Source organism: Bubalus bubalis, chromosome 19, assembly GCF_019923935.1.
Source record: "Bubalus bubalis isolate 160015118507 breed Murrah chromosome 19, NDDB_SH_1, whole genome shotgun sequence".
In the NCBI taxonomy this organism is placed as follows: Eukaryota; Metazoa; Chordata; class Mammalia; order Artiodactyla; family Bovidae; genus Bubalus; species Bubalus bubalis.
This window is the reverse complement of record NC_059175.1, coordinates 35,844,556-35,863,932: the sequence shown is the minus strand read 5'-3', so window position 1 is coordinate 35,863,932 and position 19,377 is coordinate 35,844,556. Positions and strand designations below refer to the sequence as shown.

At 42.4% G+C, this 19,377-nt stretch overlaps 1 protein-coding gene across 1 annotated transcript in view; it reads left to right on the top strand.

Annotated features, from left to right (window-relative positions):
- The window catches only part of EGFLAM (EGF like, fibronectin type III and laminin G domains), a 195,209-nt gene that overhangs the window by 91,131 nt on the left and 84,701 nt on the right, over positions 1-19,377 (top strand). Inside the window, exon 7 of the mRNA XM_044932653.2 lies at positions 11,701-11,867. Within this exon, the coding sequence (XP_044788588.2) occupies positions 11,701-11,867 (167 nt within the window). The remainder of the gene's footprint in view (positions 1-11,700; positions 11,868-19,377) is intronic.

Below are 19,377 nucleotides of genomic sequence, written 5' to 3'. Positions count from 1 at the left end.
CAATCCAAAGCTGTTCATTGCTTTTGTTTTCTCATCATAAAAGGGATAGTGGTATGTGGTAACACTTCAGATATTACCTAATGTATAAGACTAACTTGAAGGCTCCCATTGTGATTTTATTTCATATTGAATGATAACTTGTATTTTGGAGACTTTATAACAGGCAAGTGAATTGCCAGTTGCCAACTTGTTTCATAGTGTTTTACTAGAGTTTATAGCAATAACTGGGCAAATGTCTGTAACATTTAACAGTGATGTAGCTCTGTGTTGGTTTTCCTGCCCCCAAAAGTATAAACCTGATATATTTAAAGAATTGTCCTTACACAATTAATTAATTTTGGAGAGAATAGGAAACAACAACAACAAAAACTCCCTTTCTTGTCACGAAAGTATTAAGAAAGTTGTGCTAATTATGAACCTTCCTTGCCGTCAACAGTAGAAGTAGAAATAAGCAAGAATAGGCTTGTTTGGCTGTCACCTAACATTTCATGTTAACAAGTGGTGGTTTGTGAAAAACTCCTTTTTTACCTTTAGTTTCCAAATTGAAAATCTCAGAACCACCTTCCAGAGTGGTGCCTTGTCTTAGAAATTCTGATAGTCATCAAGTTTCTCCACTCAGGCTCAAAAGGAAGGGCGATTCTGAATGTTTTTGCAGAAGTTTCACCTACAGTTCTACAAATTGATCCCTTAAAGCTTCAGTGCCTCCTACCGTGAGCTTTCCTGATGTAATCCCAGGTCAGATTGATGGGAGGTGACACAAATCGAATTCTTGCATACCAGCATTGGGAGTCATCTGTAAACTGTAAATGAAAGTGAGCTCTCTAGTTGCCCCGCCAGGGACAGATTGCCAGCTGAGTTTAGCATTACTCCATTCTATCCATCTGTTTGTCGTTTGGTTGGGTTGAACCAATTCATAAATGAAGAAAGCTGAAGGTCAAATAATACATCTTTTTTTTTTTTCCCCTTGACTGTGATTACTTAGCAGTTTTGGACTTCCTCTGCAGTTCATTTTAATGTAGAGCAAATCCTGCCTAAAACCAAGTCTGTAAAATTGAGAGACTTAGAGACCTTCCTGAGCGCGAGGTTTTCTTTCACTCCTTTGTGTTCATTCTGGATAATCTATGGGATCTTAAAGCAGGGCGCTTAACCTGCAGTCTGTGTACCCCCAGAGGGTTCATGGATAGAAGGCCAGGGGTCCCTGAACTTCAGGTGGACAAAAATTACATCCTTAGCTTTACCAGCTGAAATTTAATTTATTCAAATACAAATGTAGTCAACTGCAGTGGCATTAGCAATTCCTATGCCTTTGTCATCTTTAGGGATATATTCTTATCCCGTTACAATTCTTGCATATATCTCAAAGTTCCATTTATGCATATTACTACGATGAAATTATTATAGTTAATGAATCCATATCTAGGTATTATTTGCTGCATTGATGAAGAAGTATAATGATACGTATATTGACTTATCATAATTTTATTCTTGTTTTGGTTATTGTTTCTAGTATATTTAATCTGGTATAGGTTTCCTTGGTAATCCTATGCATTTTATGCATTTAAAGTTATTATTCTAAAAAGGGCTACTAGGCTTCTACAGATGGTTAAAGTAGCACAAACAAAGTTAAAGACTGTTGTCTTAGACCAAGGGTTGACAAACTCTACAGGGCCAGGTAGTAAATATTTTGTGCTTTGGCAGCTGTATGGTCTTTGTCTCAGCTATTGAACTCTGCCTTTGTAGCAGGAACACAGCCATAGATAATACCTAAACAAATGGGTGTGGTTGTGTATCAAAAAAACTTTATAAGAACTGACAGCCAGCTGAAGTTTGCCACCCTCTGGTTTAGGGCATCATGTTATTCCCAATGTCCAAGCCTGAAGGTATTTCATTTCAGTTCAGTTCATCCTTATGTGCACACATTCATCCAAACATGTACATATTGAGTATCCTCCGTGGGCAAAGCATGTGCAAGAGATTTTGGGGTGAATCGGCTACTACCTTTGCTGGAGCAGTCCAGTGGGGAAGGCAGAGGAGCAGAGTCCAGAGTGGTGAGTGTTGTGGGCAGGGGTGGAGGTCCAAGGGCCTAGGGGAACACAACTTTGACATTTAACCCAGTTCTGAAGGAATCTGGGAAGGCTTCTTAAAGGAGCCAAGAAGGATACATCAGTGATAATCAGGCACAGGGGAGAGAGAAAGCAGTGTGGAACAGCTCAGGCTAGAAGAAACTACTCTAGCAGTGTCTTGGAGGCAAAAAGAAAATGTTCTTGGACTTGCTTAGAAGCCTGGAGCTCTGTGTGGTGAGAGAGAAGCCTGGGTAGGTAAGTGAGGTTTGGAGCAGGAAAGGCTTTATAAAGGATCTCATGTTCGTCCTGAAGGGAATAGGGCGCTATGGGAAATGTCAAGTGGGAAAGGGACTGATAGAATTTGCATTTTGAAAGATCATGCAGACATTCCAGGGATCACAGAAATGAATAAGACAATAAGCATGTTAATGAGCTCACAGCCTACTAGGGAAGACAGAAATATAAAATTACATTAGAAGGTAATATATTCAGTATAATGGTAGAATCAGATTTAAGAGGTGAGAGAGTCCAGAGAAGAATCATTTCAATTCTCTTTTGGAAATGATGCTTGGAAGGAATAACATGAAAGAAAATATTGAAGGAAGGAGCTTCCAAATAATCCAGGGTCCTCCAGTAAACATTAAATCATGGAATGCTAGGTCCCATATTGAGGGAAGGAGGACACATGTATCTTGGATTGTACTGTAATTAGGCTTTTGGTCCACTCTATCTCAGGCCCCGAAGAGTGGCCTCCACCGTCAAGGCCACTCTGGATGTTCTATGAATCCCCTAGAGGGCTGTTTTCTGCTCCAACAAATTCCACTCTCAAAAGAATTTTCTTAGCATTTAACCTAAGCATTTCTTAGCATTTAACCATCCCTAGTCCTATTTCCTAGTTAATGTCTGTAGCATGCTTGAATGTCACTCCTCATCTCAGCTCAAACTTTCCGGAGAAGGGGTTCTCAACCCATGGACTCATTAGAAGGCAGAGAAATCAGTTGAAGGTGTCCTGACCAACAGTTTTTCGAAAGTAAAGTGGAACAGAAAAGAAAATATCAGAGGGCATCGCACATAATAAAAGTAAGAATTATTTTGTGAAACGTGTTTCAGTTGTGTTTGTTTCACAGTGTTCAGTGTGTCTCACTGTGGATCATTCAAAAATGTTGAAAAGCAGTGCCGTAAAGAGTGCTGTATCTAGAGCATGCGTGCTGTACTGCGCTAAGTTTCTGCGGTCGTGTCGGACTCTGTGTGACCCCATTGACTGTAACCTGCCAGGCTCCTCTGTCCATTGGATTCTCCAGGCAAATACTGGAGGGATTGTTGTGCCCTCCTCCAGGGATCACCCCTACCCATGGATTGAACCCAGGTCTCTTACATCTTCTGCGTTGAAAGGCAAGTTCTTTACCACTAGCTCCACCTGGGAAGCCCTTAGTGGGATCTTACCAGCATTAAAAAAAGAGAGAAAGGAAAAGAAGAGAAAATAGTAAAGTGAATAACAGTAAGGATAAGTAATTTTTCTTAAAATTTTCCTTTCAGCTTTGTACTCACATATAAGTCGTATAGTATATGTATATGAATAGGTATATTGGTTTGCTTTGCAAAAATGTATTTCTTACTGTGAGTTGAGGTCAGAAATGTTGAATGAAGTCCAACGTCTGACTGTGTTCAGAAAGTAGCTGGTTACATTTCTGCTGATGGTCACCCAACCTCTGCTTCAGGACACCCACCAGTGCAGAGCTCAGCCCTCTATGCGGTTGACTTCGTTGTCAACCATTCTTAATTGCCGTCTAGGGGGTCTTCTTTATAAGGCACTGCCATTGGTCTCCTTGTAAGGAATTATTGGGTCTCCTATTCTGTTATGAAAAACACTGAAGGCATTTTCACCATCTCCATTTGACCATCTTATCTCTCATCTGAAGACACGAGCCTATGTTCACTGTATTCTCTCTAACTCAAGCCAGACAATAACCAGTCCTTTGCACTCTGCCTCAGTGGAGATGGGTCTAGGGCACTTCTGCCAAGTAATCAACCTAGAAAGCCATTTTTTCCCAGGATATGAACGCTGGACCTTTTCAACAGCAGGTTGTCCAGAGAATTCATGTTGAGTGTGTGATCAGTATCCCCTGCTTCCCCATAGATCTTTGTCACACTGGGTTTTCTCCACCATATATCTGTGCCATTTGCTTTCTAAAAAGAAAAACCCGAATGTAAGATTTTACATTTATCATTTGAGGTGGCTTTGCACTTTTGTTTCTGCACACGAGATCGTCTTGAATTTTTGTTTTGTCGTGAATGTCTTATGAGGCCATGTTCCAAGCAACTATTTACATTTCCTAAAGCTCTTCTTTTTCAGATAGTTGGTTAGTGTATAGAAACAGAACTGATTTTTGTCTTTTTTTGTATCTTGCAACTTTACTGAATTTGTTCATTGTTCTGGGTGAAATGTTTAAGGTTTCCTTTGTATGATACCATGTCATCTATAAACAGAGACAGTTTAGCTTCTTCCTTTCCAATCTGGATGGCTTTTATTTCTTTTTCTTGTGTAACTGCCCTGGTTAGAACTTCTAGTACTAGTTTCATAGAAATGGTCAGGGTGGGCACCTTTGTTCAGCCTGTTACTGATCTTAGACGAAAATTGTTTAGCTTTTGACGGCTGAGTATGACGTTAGCTGTGGGTTTGTCACGAATGGCCTTTATTGTTGTTGTTTTAGTCACTGAGTCGTGTCTGACTCTTTGTGACCCAATGGACTGTAGCCCACCAGGCTCCTCTGTCCATGGGATTTCCCAGGCAAGAATACTGGAGTAGGTTGCCATTCCTTTCAGGGGATCTTCCCCACCCAGGGATTGAGCCAATATCTCCTGCATTGGCAGACGGATTCTTTACCACTGAGCCACTAGGGAAACTCTTGGCCCTTATTATGTTGAGGTAAATTCCTTCTGTACATAACTTGTTGAGAGTTTTTACCATGAAGTATGTAGAATTTTGTCAAATGCTTTCTCTGCATTTATTGAGACGGTCATCTGTTTTTCTCCTTCGTTCTGTTAACGTGGTGTATTAGTTCAGTTCAGTTGCTCAGTCGTGTCTGACTCTTTGTGACCCCATGAACTGCAGCACGCCAGGCCTCCCTGTCCATCACCAACTGACAGAGTTTACCCAAACTCATGTCCATTGAGTCGGTTGTCTCATCCTCTGTTGTCCCCGTCTCCTCCTGCTCCCAACATCAGGGTCTTTTCAAATGAGTCAGCTCTTTGCATTAGATGGCCAAAATATTGGAGTTTCAGCTTTAACATCAGTCCTTCCAATGAACACCCAGGACTGATGTCCTTTAGGATGGACTGGTTGGATCTCCTTGGACTCCTTGGAGTCCAAGGGACTCTCAAGAGTCTTCTCCAACACCACAGTTCAAAAACATCAATTCTTCTGCACTCAGCTTTCTTTATAGTCCAACTCTCACATCCATACATGACTACTGGAAAAATCATAGCCTTGACTAGACAGACCTTTTGTTGACAAAGTAATGTCTCCGCTTTTTAATATGTGGTGTATCAGACTTCCTGATTTGCTTACAATGAACCATTCTTTCATCCCAGGGATAAATTCCCCTCGATCATGTAAGATCCTTTTAATGTGCTATCAAATTTGGTTTGCTGCTATTTTTTTTTCTATTTCTGTGAAAATGGCATTGGAATTTTAATAGGGATTGCGTTGAATGTGTCCCACTCCAGTATTCTTGCCTGGAGAATCCTGTGGACAGAGGAGGCTGGTGGGCTGCTGTCCATAGGGTCACACAGAGTCAGACACGACTGAAGCAACTTAGCTTGCATGCATGCATTGGAGAAGGAAATGGCAATACACTCCAGTATTCTTGCCTGGAGAATCCCAGGGACAGAGGAGCCTGGTGGGGTGCCGTCTATGGGGTCACGCAGAGTCGGACACGACTGAAGCGACTTAGCAGCAGCAGCATTGAATGTGTAGATTACTTTTGATAATATAGACATTTTAACCATACTTATAAGGTATCATCTACAATTTCTACTTACATTATTTTCAAGTTAAAATTTTAGAGTCACTTCTAAAGTTACCTGATTGCAAATTCTTCTGGAATTTTATAATCTTTTCACTATTTTATAGTTGTCTTGCTTTCACTGAGTTCAAAGGCAGTTGTATTTTAATGGCTCAGCTTTACCAAGTCTTTCAAAAGCATTAACATAACTATCACCTATATTTTTTACTCATATTCACTAGTTTATATAATATTGCATTAAACGACATAATTACAATAACAAACACAAAAGTCATAAATAAATTTGGGAATAAACCCAATGGGTAGCTAGATTAATGGGAGCAAGTGAGGATCACTGGGTAACCTGACAGATTGGTAGACTGATAAGGAAAGCTTTGACTATGTGTGATATGCAGAGAGGTGCCATATGTTCACTTACCTAGTTATTTATGGCTAATGTTTTTATATATTATACCCATCTTTCATATAGATTAATTGATCACTCATATTAGGGACCCATATTATTTATTGTCCTTGAATATCCCACAGTGTATTTTCATGTAGCTGGTGCTAATTTTATCCACACCATACATAGAACTATTACTGCACCCAGAGATGTTCTATTCCTTTTCAGTTACCAGAACCCAAATATATTTGAAATCTAGCTTAAATTCTTCCTAGTCTTGTATTGTTTCCCCAGGATGTCAGTTCACATTGACCCATTCAAAAATACAGCTCTCAAAATAGGTGCCTTTGCACTGGCTTCCTGCTGGTCCTTAAATGTATTATCTGCCAATTAGATTATAAACTCTGAAAATGGAACTGTGTTTATAGTTCCTTAGAGCCTCCCAGAATATAGCTTCCTTGATGGATGCATGGCTGATAATCATTAATCACTTGCCAAGTGAGTAGCCCAAGGCAGCCACCCACTGGGTTTGATGATCCCAAGAAAAATGATTGCCCACTAAGGGTGAACTTGGCAATAGTCAAGGTGGTCAAAATGCCAAAGAAAGGAAATAAAACAGAAATATATACCACCCTGTGGTTTTATGACCTTGGATAAATTATTTTCCATCAGTATCCACACGGGCAGAATGAGAGACTGGACTAGACAGTGACTTCTAAAATTTTGGGGATCATGATTATACTTGAGAACCTGATAAGAGACTGAGGACCCTTTACTTAGGAAAATGAAACGATGTTCACACATAGAATCTTGCATGTAATTTTGAGAACCCTTAGGCACTGGGACCAAGCAGTCTCTAAGATTCCTGATAACCAGGCTGATGCTACCATTGCCAATGGCGATGCTTCTTCCTACCCAAACAGTGAGTGAGTCTTGATTACTTGAATCAGCTAACTGGGTTTTGAATAGTCGCTGCTGACAGACTTGTATCTGTTCCCTCTGACTTCCGCTGCCCAACCAGCTCCCAAAGTTGTCCTACTGGCCTCCTGAGATAGAGGATGCACAACCCAACCCTTCCCACTCTTTGGGAAAGTGTTTAAGTGCCTGCTTTGCTCGTGGCTAGCCATCTTTACCTGGGATGGCAGCACTTGTCTTAGTCTGCATCTTCCCCTCTAGCCTTTTCCTGATTGGGGAAATCGGCAGGCTGACGTTGCTATGGTGATTCGACTGGCAACTTTGTAGTTAGAATACAATGATTTTACTTAGTGGAAAAAAGATAAAGCTATTCTTTGAGGATGCACTAAGACAATACTTTAACCTGATTCTCTCTCTCTCAGCCTCACCTTTGCACTTTTGTACGCCTAGAGACTCTACAAACATTTAAATGCAAAACTCATGACAAAGTCAGAGGCAAAATGTTTTGAACTGCTATTCAATCTACATGAGCTTTGCTCTCAGTGTATACAATGAGATGAAATGTTAATAATGTCAATCTCTTATTCACTGAAAATATGACTTTATTTCTTGCATTAAATGAACAAATACAAAATAGTCTCTTGCTGGGGGAGCTGGGAAACTGTTGAACGATGAAGATTGTTGCAGATATTTGCAGGTAGCCCTGGGTGGACAATGACACATTTTGAGCGCAGCTGCAGGTCCTTTCCTCTATAAATGTCACAAGGGAAGCTTAGCAAAGGATAACAGAAGAGTTTTATCTAAAGATCACATCTTTCCTGACTTTACTGTTGGGTATCCCCTATGACTTTCCTCTGCGAAGTGATTTTGTTTTAATTAGAGTTTGTAAATGTGTTTCCTTCCAGTCACTAAGGTTTTCTCTTCAATGACAGAGTTTGTTTACATGAGAAGTCCATCTTTAGGGAAAGGAAAGTCGAAAGAGAAATGAGCCCTACTTCCTCCAGTGGCCATCCCCGCGACCTCTGCTTCTCCAAACACGTGAATTCTTGTGAGATATGAGTCCCATAAGCTCCTCATCAGCACAGTTAGCCCATGGAAGCAACTTTTACCCGGCTTTAGGACTCCTCTCTCTTTAGGACTGTCTCTCATCAATTCTTGCTAATGAAAAGCAAGGAGAGCGCATGTTAGAGAAATCCATGCCCTGTCCACGCATCTCCTTTCAGCAAAATGAGTGTTTATTTGCTTGCCTATTAAGTTGTTCATAAAGGACAGATGTCAATCTTTTTGCTTCCTGCCATCCTCTAAATGGGGCTTCCCAAGTGGTTCCATGGTAAAGAATCTGCCTGCCAATGCAGGAGACACAGGAGATGAGTATTCTGATGCGGGTTCGATCCCTGGGTTGGGAAGATCCCCTGGAGAGGGAAATGGCAACCCATTCCAGCATTCTTGCCTGAGAGGTCCCATGGACATAGGAGCCTGGTGGGCTATAGTCCATGGGGTCGCAAAGAGTGGGACACAGCTGAGCATGAACATGCACTCATGCACGCACGCACACACACATTGCTCTAGACATCTGTGAGCAGAAGTGTTTAACAATTGAAGAGCTGAGAAGTTGATCAGGGAGCAAACTAAGATGGAGACTAACCCCTGCAGCCACTATCACCCCATTTTTCATTCAACATCAAAGATCTCAGTCTAATCTTCCCCCATCAACCCAAGTAGGCCTCACGTTTATCAGCTGTGTGACCTCAGGAAAGTTACTTACCCATTCTGTGCTTAATTTCCTCTTCAAAGAAAGTGGGGATGTTTAATTTTAATACCTACTTCATAGGGTAATTTTGAGAAGTAAATGAGTTAAAACATTAGAAAAATACTTGATACTTCATAAGAACATGATAAATGATAGTTATTGTTAGTTATTAATAAAAATCCTCCATTCCAGTTAGGCCATTTGCACTGTCCCTCAACCATGCGCAAATATTCCCAAATTTTATTTTGCAGTTCTCACTAGCTGAAAAGCTCTCCTTTCTCCCTCCAACTAGGAAGTCCATATAGAACAGCACTGTCTGTTAGAAAGTGCAAGCCTATATGGAATTTTATGTTTTTTAATATGGTCATTTAAAAGTAGTAAGAAACAAAGGAAATTAATTTCAATAATGTATTTTTTAACCCACTGAATCTAAAATATTATCATTTCAACACATAATCTATATAAATATGAATGAAATATTTTACACTTAAAAGAATCCATTGTCCATTTCGCACTCATAGCACTTCCCAATTCAGATGAGCTGCATTTCAGGCACTGATTAGCCACCTCGGCTAGTGCTTCTGCATTGAAGTTCACAGGTATATAGAGTAAGCAGGTGGCCCAGGGTTGCCTGTCAGCTCTGTGAGCTGGGTACATCCCTTACATAATGCTAATCCATGCTGAGCGTTTACTATGTGATGATGTTACCAAACCACACTTGGGTCCTCTTGTTGGCTCAGTAAAGCCAATCCACTGATACTGGCTTGTGGTGAAGGGAAGTGCAATGTTTGTTTCAGGAGCAAATCAAGGCGTCCAGGGTAGCTAGTGTTTTAAAGTCCTGAAGACTATCAGGAAAAGGTTTTTAAACATGTGTGGGAATGGGTTGTAGGTTGTGTGACCAGCTCCTGGACATTCTTCTGATTGGTTGGTGGTGAGGTAATCAGGAGTCAATATCATCAACCTTCTGGTTCCAAATGGCCTGGGATCTGTGTGCTTGTGGGCAGCATACAGTTAACATCTTCGCCTGGTGGGAGTTTCAGTTGCTGCAAAACAGCTCAAAGGACATGGCTCAGGATATTATCTACAGCCCCTGAAGTGAAGTGAAGTAAAAGTTGCTCAGTCATGTCCAACTCTTTGCAACCCCATGGACTATATGGTCCATGGAATTCTCCAGGCCAGAATACTGGAGTGGGTAGCTGTTCCCTTCTCCAGGCGATCTTTTCAACCCAGGAATCAACCCAGGTCTCCAACATTGCAGGTGGATTCTTTACCAGCTGAGCCACCAGGGAAGCCCTTGAGAGGGAACTAAAATTCCTTGACTTTTTTTAAGGGCTTAGCTACTATTATTTTATCTTGTTTTTTTGTTTTTTTTTTTTTCCTCTCTCTTTTTGCATTTTCTCACTTCTCTGATTACATTTATTCTTTGACTAAAATTTTTCTGGGCTTCCCAGGTGGCTCAAGTGGTAAACAATCTGTCTGCCAATGCAGGAGATTTAGTCAGGAGATGTGGGTTCGATCCTCGGGTCAGGGAGATCCCCTGGAGGAGAAAATGGCAATTCACTCCAGTATTCTTGTCTGGAAAATTCCATGGACAGAGGTGCATGGTGGGCTACAGTCCATAGAGTTACCAAGAACCAGACACAACTTAGCAATTGAACACACACACAGAGTTTTTCTACAGCCAGAAGGCAGGCTGAGAACATTGGGAAGTGGGGGGTCTTGTACTAGGAAGGTCCCGTAGGGTCCTGCTTGGTTACAATGCCAGGCACTGTTGCTGAGGATAAAGAGCTCATTTCTCCTTTAAGACAGCCCTCTTAAGTAGGTACTTTTATCACCCCATTTTACAGATGAGAAACTAGAGACTTAAAGAGTCAAAATAGCAGCTAGTGATCAATAGAGGCAGGATTTGAATGGCTCAGTCTAGCTCCAGAATTTGTTCTCTTAACCCCTGTATGTTGTCCCTTAGATGGAAGCTCTGAGTCAAGGGCTGCCCTCTCTATAGGGTTCTCAGAAGGACATGTGAACGTTCAGCAAGTTGGCACAGTTGTGCAATTTTGTGAAGAGTAAGAATGGCTGTGAACAGAGTCTTCTTGGGTTTTCCCATGGCAGTTCACAGAACTAGTTGCCCTAAAATTTTATATTTGTTTATTTTGCGAACAGATTGTGAATAGATAGAATCTGTGCTCTCCTGACCCCTGGGAACAGGGACTGTCAGGGGAAGGCTTGTTTATGAAACATCTGGCAAGCAGAGTCCTTGAAAATGAACTCCTATATGGGAATCTTTTCACCACAGTCAAGGCCATGCGAGGAAAAGCCAGTGGTCTTGAAACAGCACTGAGCACTGGCCCTAAAAATGATCTGCTTCATTTATCAGCAAGGACCTGCAAATTTTCACCTGTGATGTCAAATCAAGATGACTTTTCCGTAGGAAATGTTTACTTATAAGTCTTGCTTCCAGTGTTCAAACGCTGTTAGTTTGCATAGCCAGAAAGCTTCCATTTCTTCTGCTGTTCCTAAACTACTGTTTTTCATTCTGCTTTTCTTTTTTTTTAATCAATAAAGGCCAGATTTCGACAAGAGTTGGACCTCAATCCGAGAACAGATCCAGATGGATTCCATGGTTATCAAGGGCCTCGATCCTGATACCAACTACCAGTTTGCTGTGAGGGCCGTGAATCCGCATGGTTCCAGCCCTCGAAGTCAGCCCAGCAGCACCATCCGAACTGCCCGTGAGTACCGCAGCCCCTCTGAAGGACAGACAGACAGACATAGCTGCCTTGCTGGGCTTGCCTCGTGAGGACCCGATTGACTGAGGTTTCTTAGCTCCCCACAGCTGGCTGCCTGCGTTGGGGCTGTCCTCAGCCTTTCATTCTGCGGTTTTCTCACCCCTTTGGAAGTGCGAGGCACTCAACAGGGCCAGGCTGCTTCTATGTACAGGAGGTCAGCAGAAGGTTTATTTTTGCATTATCCTTAGGGAGTTTGAGGTCAGTTTTCTTTCATGAGCACAAAACAGACTACATACCAAGATGATGTGCAGCCTTCCCAGCCCCATTCCCTTTTCATCTTGTAAAAAGATGAATTTAGCTTTGAATCATAGGAGAAAAAATACTGATCCCAGACCCATCAGGGTTAGTCTTCACCAGGAAATCAAAGATGCCCAAGTAAAATCGGTCACTCTGAAGGATGGTCAGGGAGGATTCAAGCTGGCTAGCAGCCTGATGTGTAGCTGGGGGTCCCGCCAATGGCATAGGCTCCTGAATATCCTAGATCTCTCTGGGGGGCTGGGGAAGGCTTGGGCCAGCCCATCACATCATCTAGAGGGTCTGTGAAAAGTCAGAGTCTGATTATGGTCTGGGGTTTAAGAAGCTCCCACATGATTCAAGAACTACATTTTGATTGCTTAGTCCACCTTGCCAGTCTGGCTTGGAAACCTTTGTCGTTTGGAAGTGGGGGGTACTTGGACATAAACCTAGTACCCTATGTCTTGGGGAGATCTGAGAACTATTGCAGTTCTTTTGTCTGAAGACATCTCTTCAATTTTGCCAGTTTAAGTTCTTCCAGGTTTTTGTGTCTAAAGAGCCGTATTATCATCCCTGGGTCCTCTTTACCCAAGAATGGTGCTCTCCGAAAAGAAGCCGACTTAATACTTTCAGAGGCTTGCCCCTGGTCAGCACAGAGCCCTGTGTTTATTGATTAGTTCATCTGAATAAACTCCTCCCCTCTCCCCACACAACACTCCAGTAACTGACTTCCTTGCCCACCTGCTGTTTCCAGGGGTGGCTATTCACCAAGTTCCCTAAGCCCCTGGAATTCTGGCTCTTCTGCAAACAGCTCTACCTTAATCTTGAACGTGAGGGCTCTTTCAGATTGAATTGTTGGGGGATATGGTGGGGCCACACCACACACACACCCTACATACACTATGACAACAGTCACCCAGCAATTGTTCCCCTGCTCTTCTTTAGGATTTGGAAGCTAAAACCCCCAGTTAGGTGGTGAGGTGGAACTCCTTCTCTCTAGAAGAAATGTTAACAGTTTTATTTCAAATTGAAGCAGGGCCACCTTCCACTCTTGCTGGATGAGATCTACGCTGTAATCTTTGGTTAAACTTGGTGATGCATGGCCAAAAATTGGGACCACAGTAGCTGAGTCAAGCCTCAGGGCCTGCCTGTGCTTTGAGGCAGGTAGTTGGTCTTTTGGTGTTATACTCTGAGCAGGCACTCTGTGCTGTGTGCCCACCCACCCCTCCCCAGCGTCCAACTCTTCTGCTTCCATTTCGTGAGCTGCCCTGTGCTCACTTCCTTCCTTCTGCCCCTAGTATCTCCTTCTCCACAGAGACAAGAAAGTAGAAGGGTGAGCTAGAACAACTTGAGTCAGGGGAGGGGGCAGGAGCAGGGCATCTCTTGAACTTTGTTTTTAAACTGAAGCACTAGACTGGTCTTGGAGTTTCTGATAAGTATTTCCCCATTGGTGGATACCAGCTTTGTGAATTAAGTGGGATAAGGTATGTGAAAGTGCTTTACAGATGTATAACGTTTTGTAACAATTGGTCTCCCGTATGCAGTAAAATTTGATCATTTAAAGGAATTGTGTGCAGGGAATGTGGCTGGTTCAGTGAAAACTCAACTGTGAAATATTCTTAAATCCAATTTAACTGTTTTTATATAAATATGGTTACTCAAATCAGAATAACAGAAATGGAATTTATTAAGTGGCCTGTCTCATGATATGTAAGAATGTGCTGTAATGGGTATTTCAGTTGTGATATTTTTGTTGTGATCACTTTTAATGTTTTAGAAAACCCTGTATTCTGGCACATTCATACTTCTTATTCTGCTGTTTGTCTGGACTATTATTTTACCTCCAAACCCACTATTCCATATATAAAAATGCCTAATTACCAAGTAGCCCTTATTGGAATTACAATAAATTCCGATTATCAGAGGTACCACTGGGAAAGCCTCCTAAGAGCTGACGCCATCTGGAGCACTTACCTAGGAAACCCCATTTTAATCCTTGCAAAAATCCTGTGCTTGAAGAATAGCATCCCTTTTTGTAGATTTTAAAAAATGGAGTCTTTGAAAGATTATGTATTTAGCCAAGAATAATAATTGCAAAGGCAGGATTTGAACTTGGGTTTGGCTGACTGCTAAAGCCACTTCCCTGTGTGAGATTCAAACTAAACAAGGCTCTTATTCTTCTAGTGCAGAGTAGCATAAGAAAGGTAAGGTCAGCAATTCAATAAAATACAGGGACAGTCTTTGTAGAATCTATGGACTAGGAGGTTCTGACAGCTCAGAACAAACCTCTAAGGATTTTTTTCTTTCAAAACCTGTAAGGTATATTGTACATACCAAAAGGTGAGTAAAGCATTCATACAGGTCTGAAATTCTTCCGGTTAAGCATGGGTATAGCCCTGGCAGTTTACAGCTGGCAGCCCTTGTGATTGGTTAGACCCAAGCCAAGAAGCTATTAAACATTTTGAACACCTCCTAAAGGAATCTGTGAGATGAGTATTTCCACATGTTGGGCTTCCCTTTTTCACAGCTCCTGCTTTTCCTCACCTCTAGATCTTTCCTGTATGGACTTTTTCTTGGCTCATGCCCACTTTGCTCCCTGAACAGTGAACCTCAGAATGGTCGTTCAAGTTGACTATCAAGGATCAGAAGACCCCATGGGAACCCTTAGATCCCCACTCCTCTACACCACCACTTGTTGGGTTCCTCTGTGATCTTTTTTATGCCTGCATCCACCACCTTTCCTAAAAAAAAATATAACACATCACCCCTATTAACTTGCAAAATGTTGACTTTCTCTGGACCTATTAGTGCAGGACCCTGTTAGCGGCTTAGTTGCTTAGCTGGGGTCAGTTGGCAGATCTCGAGTGCTCTGAACCTGTAGCTCAGAGCCAGGACCAGTGTTTTCCTTCACTGGTGCTCAGCCTGCATGAAGAAGATGGATGGTTTCGATGGCTTCACCAAGGAATTGTGATGTGTGTTCAGCATCCACCCCTTAGCTCCACAACCTTCCAAGTAGAACAGGAAGGAAAAATCCAGGTGTTTAATTGCAGATTCTCTACTGAGAACTAGATCATTTCAGGCCTTGAATGATAAAAGATGCCATCCATATTGAGTCCATGCTCTCAGCAGAGATTTTTCCACATGTCAGCTCCTAATTCTGTTCCTCTAAGGAAATACAGAGAAGATGAAGATCACTATTCCTCACTCTTTACCCCATCCTATGATACCTGTTTTCTTCAAGAAAGAAATACCACCAGCCATTGTAATTTGCCTGTTGTTCCATGGCATTCTTTTTTCCCTTGGTTGATCTTATAAATGAGCCAATCAGAACAGGGGGCTCATGGAAACTCACGGACACAGGTGCACAAGTGTGACATTGTAATAAGACATGTATTCGCCCTGTCTGGTGGTCACTTATTCTCTGGGATCCAAGCTTACCTTGGATTAAGAAGGATGGGACAAGTAATAAAGGGTATGAACTGTAAACAATAGAAATGGCAGAAGTCAGAATTCATGTGTTTTCTTTTTTTTTCCCAACGACAAATGAAACGAAAAGTCACTCATATGTGTAACCAACTCTAGGATTATATGACCTTTCCTGGGAACGTTCCCTTGGTCCTACCACCCTAAAGCATTTAATTTCTCATATCCTATCCTCATGATATAAGCAGAGAAAGAACCAATAAGTTTTTGGTGATGTGAAATTGGTATTCTCAGGGCAGTCCCTAGTAAAAGGTGTTCTTCTGTTCCTAGCAAAAGTCATTTTACTTCGTTCTGCCTTGGGGCTTATGCACCTTCTGTTTTCTCTGATTGGAACCGTCTCTGCCCAATCTTTCCATGTCCCCATGACCTCCCTCCCTTTCTTCTTTAAGACCATACATAGCTCAAAGGTCACTTCCCCAGACAAGCTTCTCTAAACTTCTCACCCTGTTTCCTAAGCCCCATTCCCTGCTTCTCTACAGCCCTTTCACCGCCCAAAACGATGCAGTGCCCTGTCTCCTCCTCCAGGATAAGCTCCATATGGAGTTGCAATGACTTATTAAGGTCATGTTCCCAATACCCTGTACAAAGTAGGTTCTCAATCAACATCGACTGAGTACGTGAATGACTGAATTCCACTTCACAAGCCAAGAGCCTGTGACTACTTTGGAGACTGATAGCTTTCTACTGCTGCCATCTGGGAAATTCAAAAGAAGATGTGAGGAGAAAGTTGGTCTAGAGACCCACCAGGCCAAAAATGTGTTTCCCCGTTGGCAAGGTTCACAGGGAAAGTCAAGCTCCTGGATTTGCAGTGAGACACAAGTAAGAACAAAGTAGAGTGAGAGAGCGAGGGAAGAAGGAAGGGAGGAGAAGAGGGAAGGAGGAAGAGGGGAAGGAGGAAGGAAGGCAAGGAGGAGAAGAAGGGAGAAAGCAAATCTGGGGAGTAAGTTCAAGGCAATGACTCTTTCAAATCAAGTCCTTACTTCACTCCTGTGTTCTTTCTTAATCATTAGAATAAGCTTTAGCATTTCTATGCTAGATTAGAGTACATTTTCCTTTTGGTGCTCACATGTCTAAATGTGATCTCAGATCCTCAGAGATTGTGTAGGGAGGTATGATGGTGTTTGATCTTTGCCATACTCTTCTCCCCATGATCCATGTTCTTCCAGTTTCAGAAACTTCCTCTTCTGCTGAACCAAGACAATCTAGCCTGGCCCCAATCAGTAAACTTTCTGCAATACTGTCAACCTGATTACATGGTGTTCCTTGACTCCCCACCAACCCATCTCACTTTTCCTGTTGCATTGACCTACTTACTCAGACATTGCTCTCTGTTCAGTTGTTGCCGGGTGTATATCTGTTTGGGGCGGAGTCGGGGGGGTTGCTTTCCTGATAGCTCAGAATCCGCCTGCCAATGCAGGAGACCCCTGTTGAATTCCTGGGTCAGGAAGATCTGCTGGAGAAGGGATAGGCTACCCACTCCAGTATTCTTGGGCTTCCCTTGTGGCCCAGTTGGTAAAGAATCCACCTGTGCTGCTGGAGACCCGGGTTTGATCCCTGGATTGAGAAGATCCCCTGGGGAAGTTTATGCCCTTTTGTCATGCAAGTCTTCTGGCTTTTGCCTAGTTTTGCTCTGAGATTAGAACCTTTGTAATTGCCTGACTCTCTTTCCAGAGACCAGCTCGGCATGCTGGGGCTCCTGGCTACATGTTCTCATATATGTAGCCACAAACAGATGTCCATTATCCCCAGTCACTAGAAGGGCTTGTGTTTGGTGGCAGTGCCCTGCATTGACCATAATCATGAGTAGCAAGGAAGCCAGTAGAGGCAGAGGCCGTGGCACCCCTAGGGGTGGGAGGAACATTCAGGGAGGGACTGGAGGTGTCTTTTTCCACAATTCCCATGACTTATCATCCATCACCCTCTGGCAGCTTTCATACAACCTCCGGTCAGTGTCTGTGAAAAGTTCTCACCAAGCTTTGAAAGCTCCTCACTGCCCACAAACACTGTACCCTTGCACAGAGCAGTCTGGCAGCCGTGGCTGTGTCTGAGGCCCAGGGAGCTGTCCTTTCATTACCTCGTTGTGAGACCTTCTTGGAGAGTCATTTAATCTCCCTGGGCCTCAGTGTCCATATCTCTCAAAATGGGTACAGTGATGTCTGAGGCAGGTAATATTTTCTACTTCTCAAGATTATTTCAAGGAAATACATGTGAAACAGACATTATGACATCTGCCCACTTTTTTCAAAATGAAGGTGAGGTTGATACTCATTTCCTCCACGCATAGTTACTGAAGGATGGTGTGACCAACCTAGGTGACCACCAGCTGGTGTGTCGTGTTTTCTTTATGACTCTGTGCCCTGAGCTGTTCTCCTAGGACTTGAAGTCATTGGATCTTCAAACTTCTGCAGCTTCTTCACTGTCAGCCTTGTTCTAGGTTAGATGTTAGCTCAAGGAAATGTCATGGCTGGTATGATCTCTCTAGGAATCAGCCTTATTGCCGATACGAAGTAAGTTTTAGTGGTCTGGTGAGGTCAAACCAGCAAGATTTACCAAAATGTGACACAAAGTAAGCAAATTCTATTGAAAAAATTGTGCCAATAGACTTGCTCGACATAGGGTTGCCACAAACCTTCAATTTGTAAAAAACACAGTATCTGTGGAGTACAATAAAGTGAGATGTGCCTGTAGACTGTATATTTGGTCAAGTGGAACATTTTCAAGGATATGAAAGTTGCCTTAAGTTTGGAGTTGCTGATGTAGAAACCCTGGCAGAACTGGCTTCATCATGGGCCTAGAAATTTATTTCAACAATCATGTGTTTTGGAAAAACAGGTGGCTGTCCAGATTTGGCCTATGGGATGTAGTTTGCTGATCTCTATATTACAATGCTGGGATTTTTTTCCCCAAAATTTTAGGAGATTCTCCAGGAAGTTTAAGAAATCCTCTATTTTGTAGCAATTTTGTCAAAATTGCAATGGATTAATTAGTGCATACTAAGGGAATTGTCCCCTTGATAGAAATTCCTGTGACTTAATTTTCACATGAATGTTCTGAGATAAAGAAGAGACCTGCAGAGCCTGTAACCTAACTGTGTTTGGACAGGTTTGCACTGCTGTGAACAGAGAGGGTAGGGGGAGAGGGAGAGAAAAAAGAGGCTTTGCTTGGCATTACTCCAGGATCTTGGGACAGGCCTATAAACTGGTGAGCTTCACTGATTTGTAAATCTGCAGAATGTAAGGTGAAAAAGCGAACAGGAGGAGGAAGAAATCGTTTGTTTCCCTCCTCGCCTAGACAGATCTGCATGTTAAATGTGCAGTTTGTGCATAAACATAATTTCAGGTGTGATTTTACACTTAGGTGCCTTTGAGGTAATCGCTCCATTGATCTGCTAATGCCGCAATGCCTGTAAAGCTGAGCAACACTCATTTGTGCAACTTTATTGGTTCTAGAGGGAATGATTCACTTTGCTGCTTAAATACCTGCTACCTATTAATTGCTCTTCCGAGGCCTTTCTACATCCTACATTACCATCCATTTACTTATAATCGGCACACCGATGTTTTACCCCCTCCGGCTAGAGCTGGAAGAAAGACTAAAACAAATGATAAGAAAACATACTTTTCCAAAGAAATGGCACTTAAGGTGCTCTAGTTTCAGCTGTAGCATCTCTTCGATCTGTCAGCTAGCGTTTCTCAACCACACGGTGAACAACCATATACTACTTATTCCACTCTGG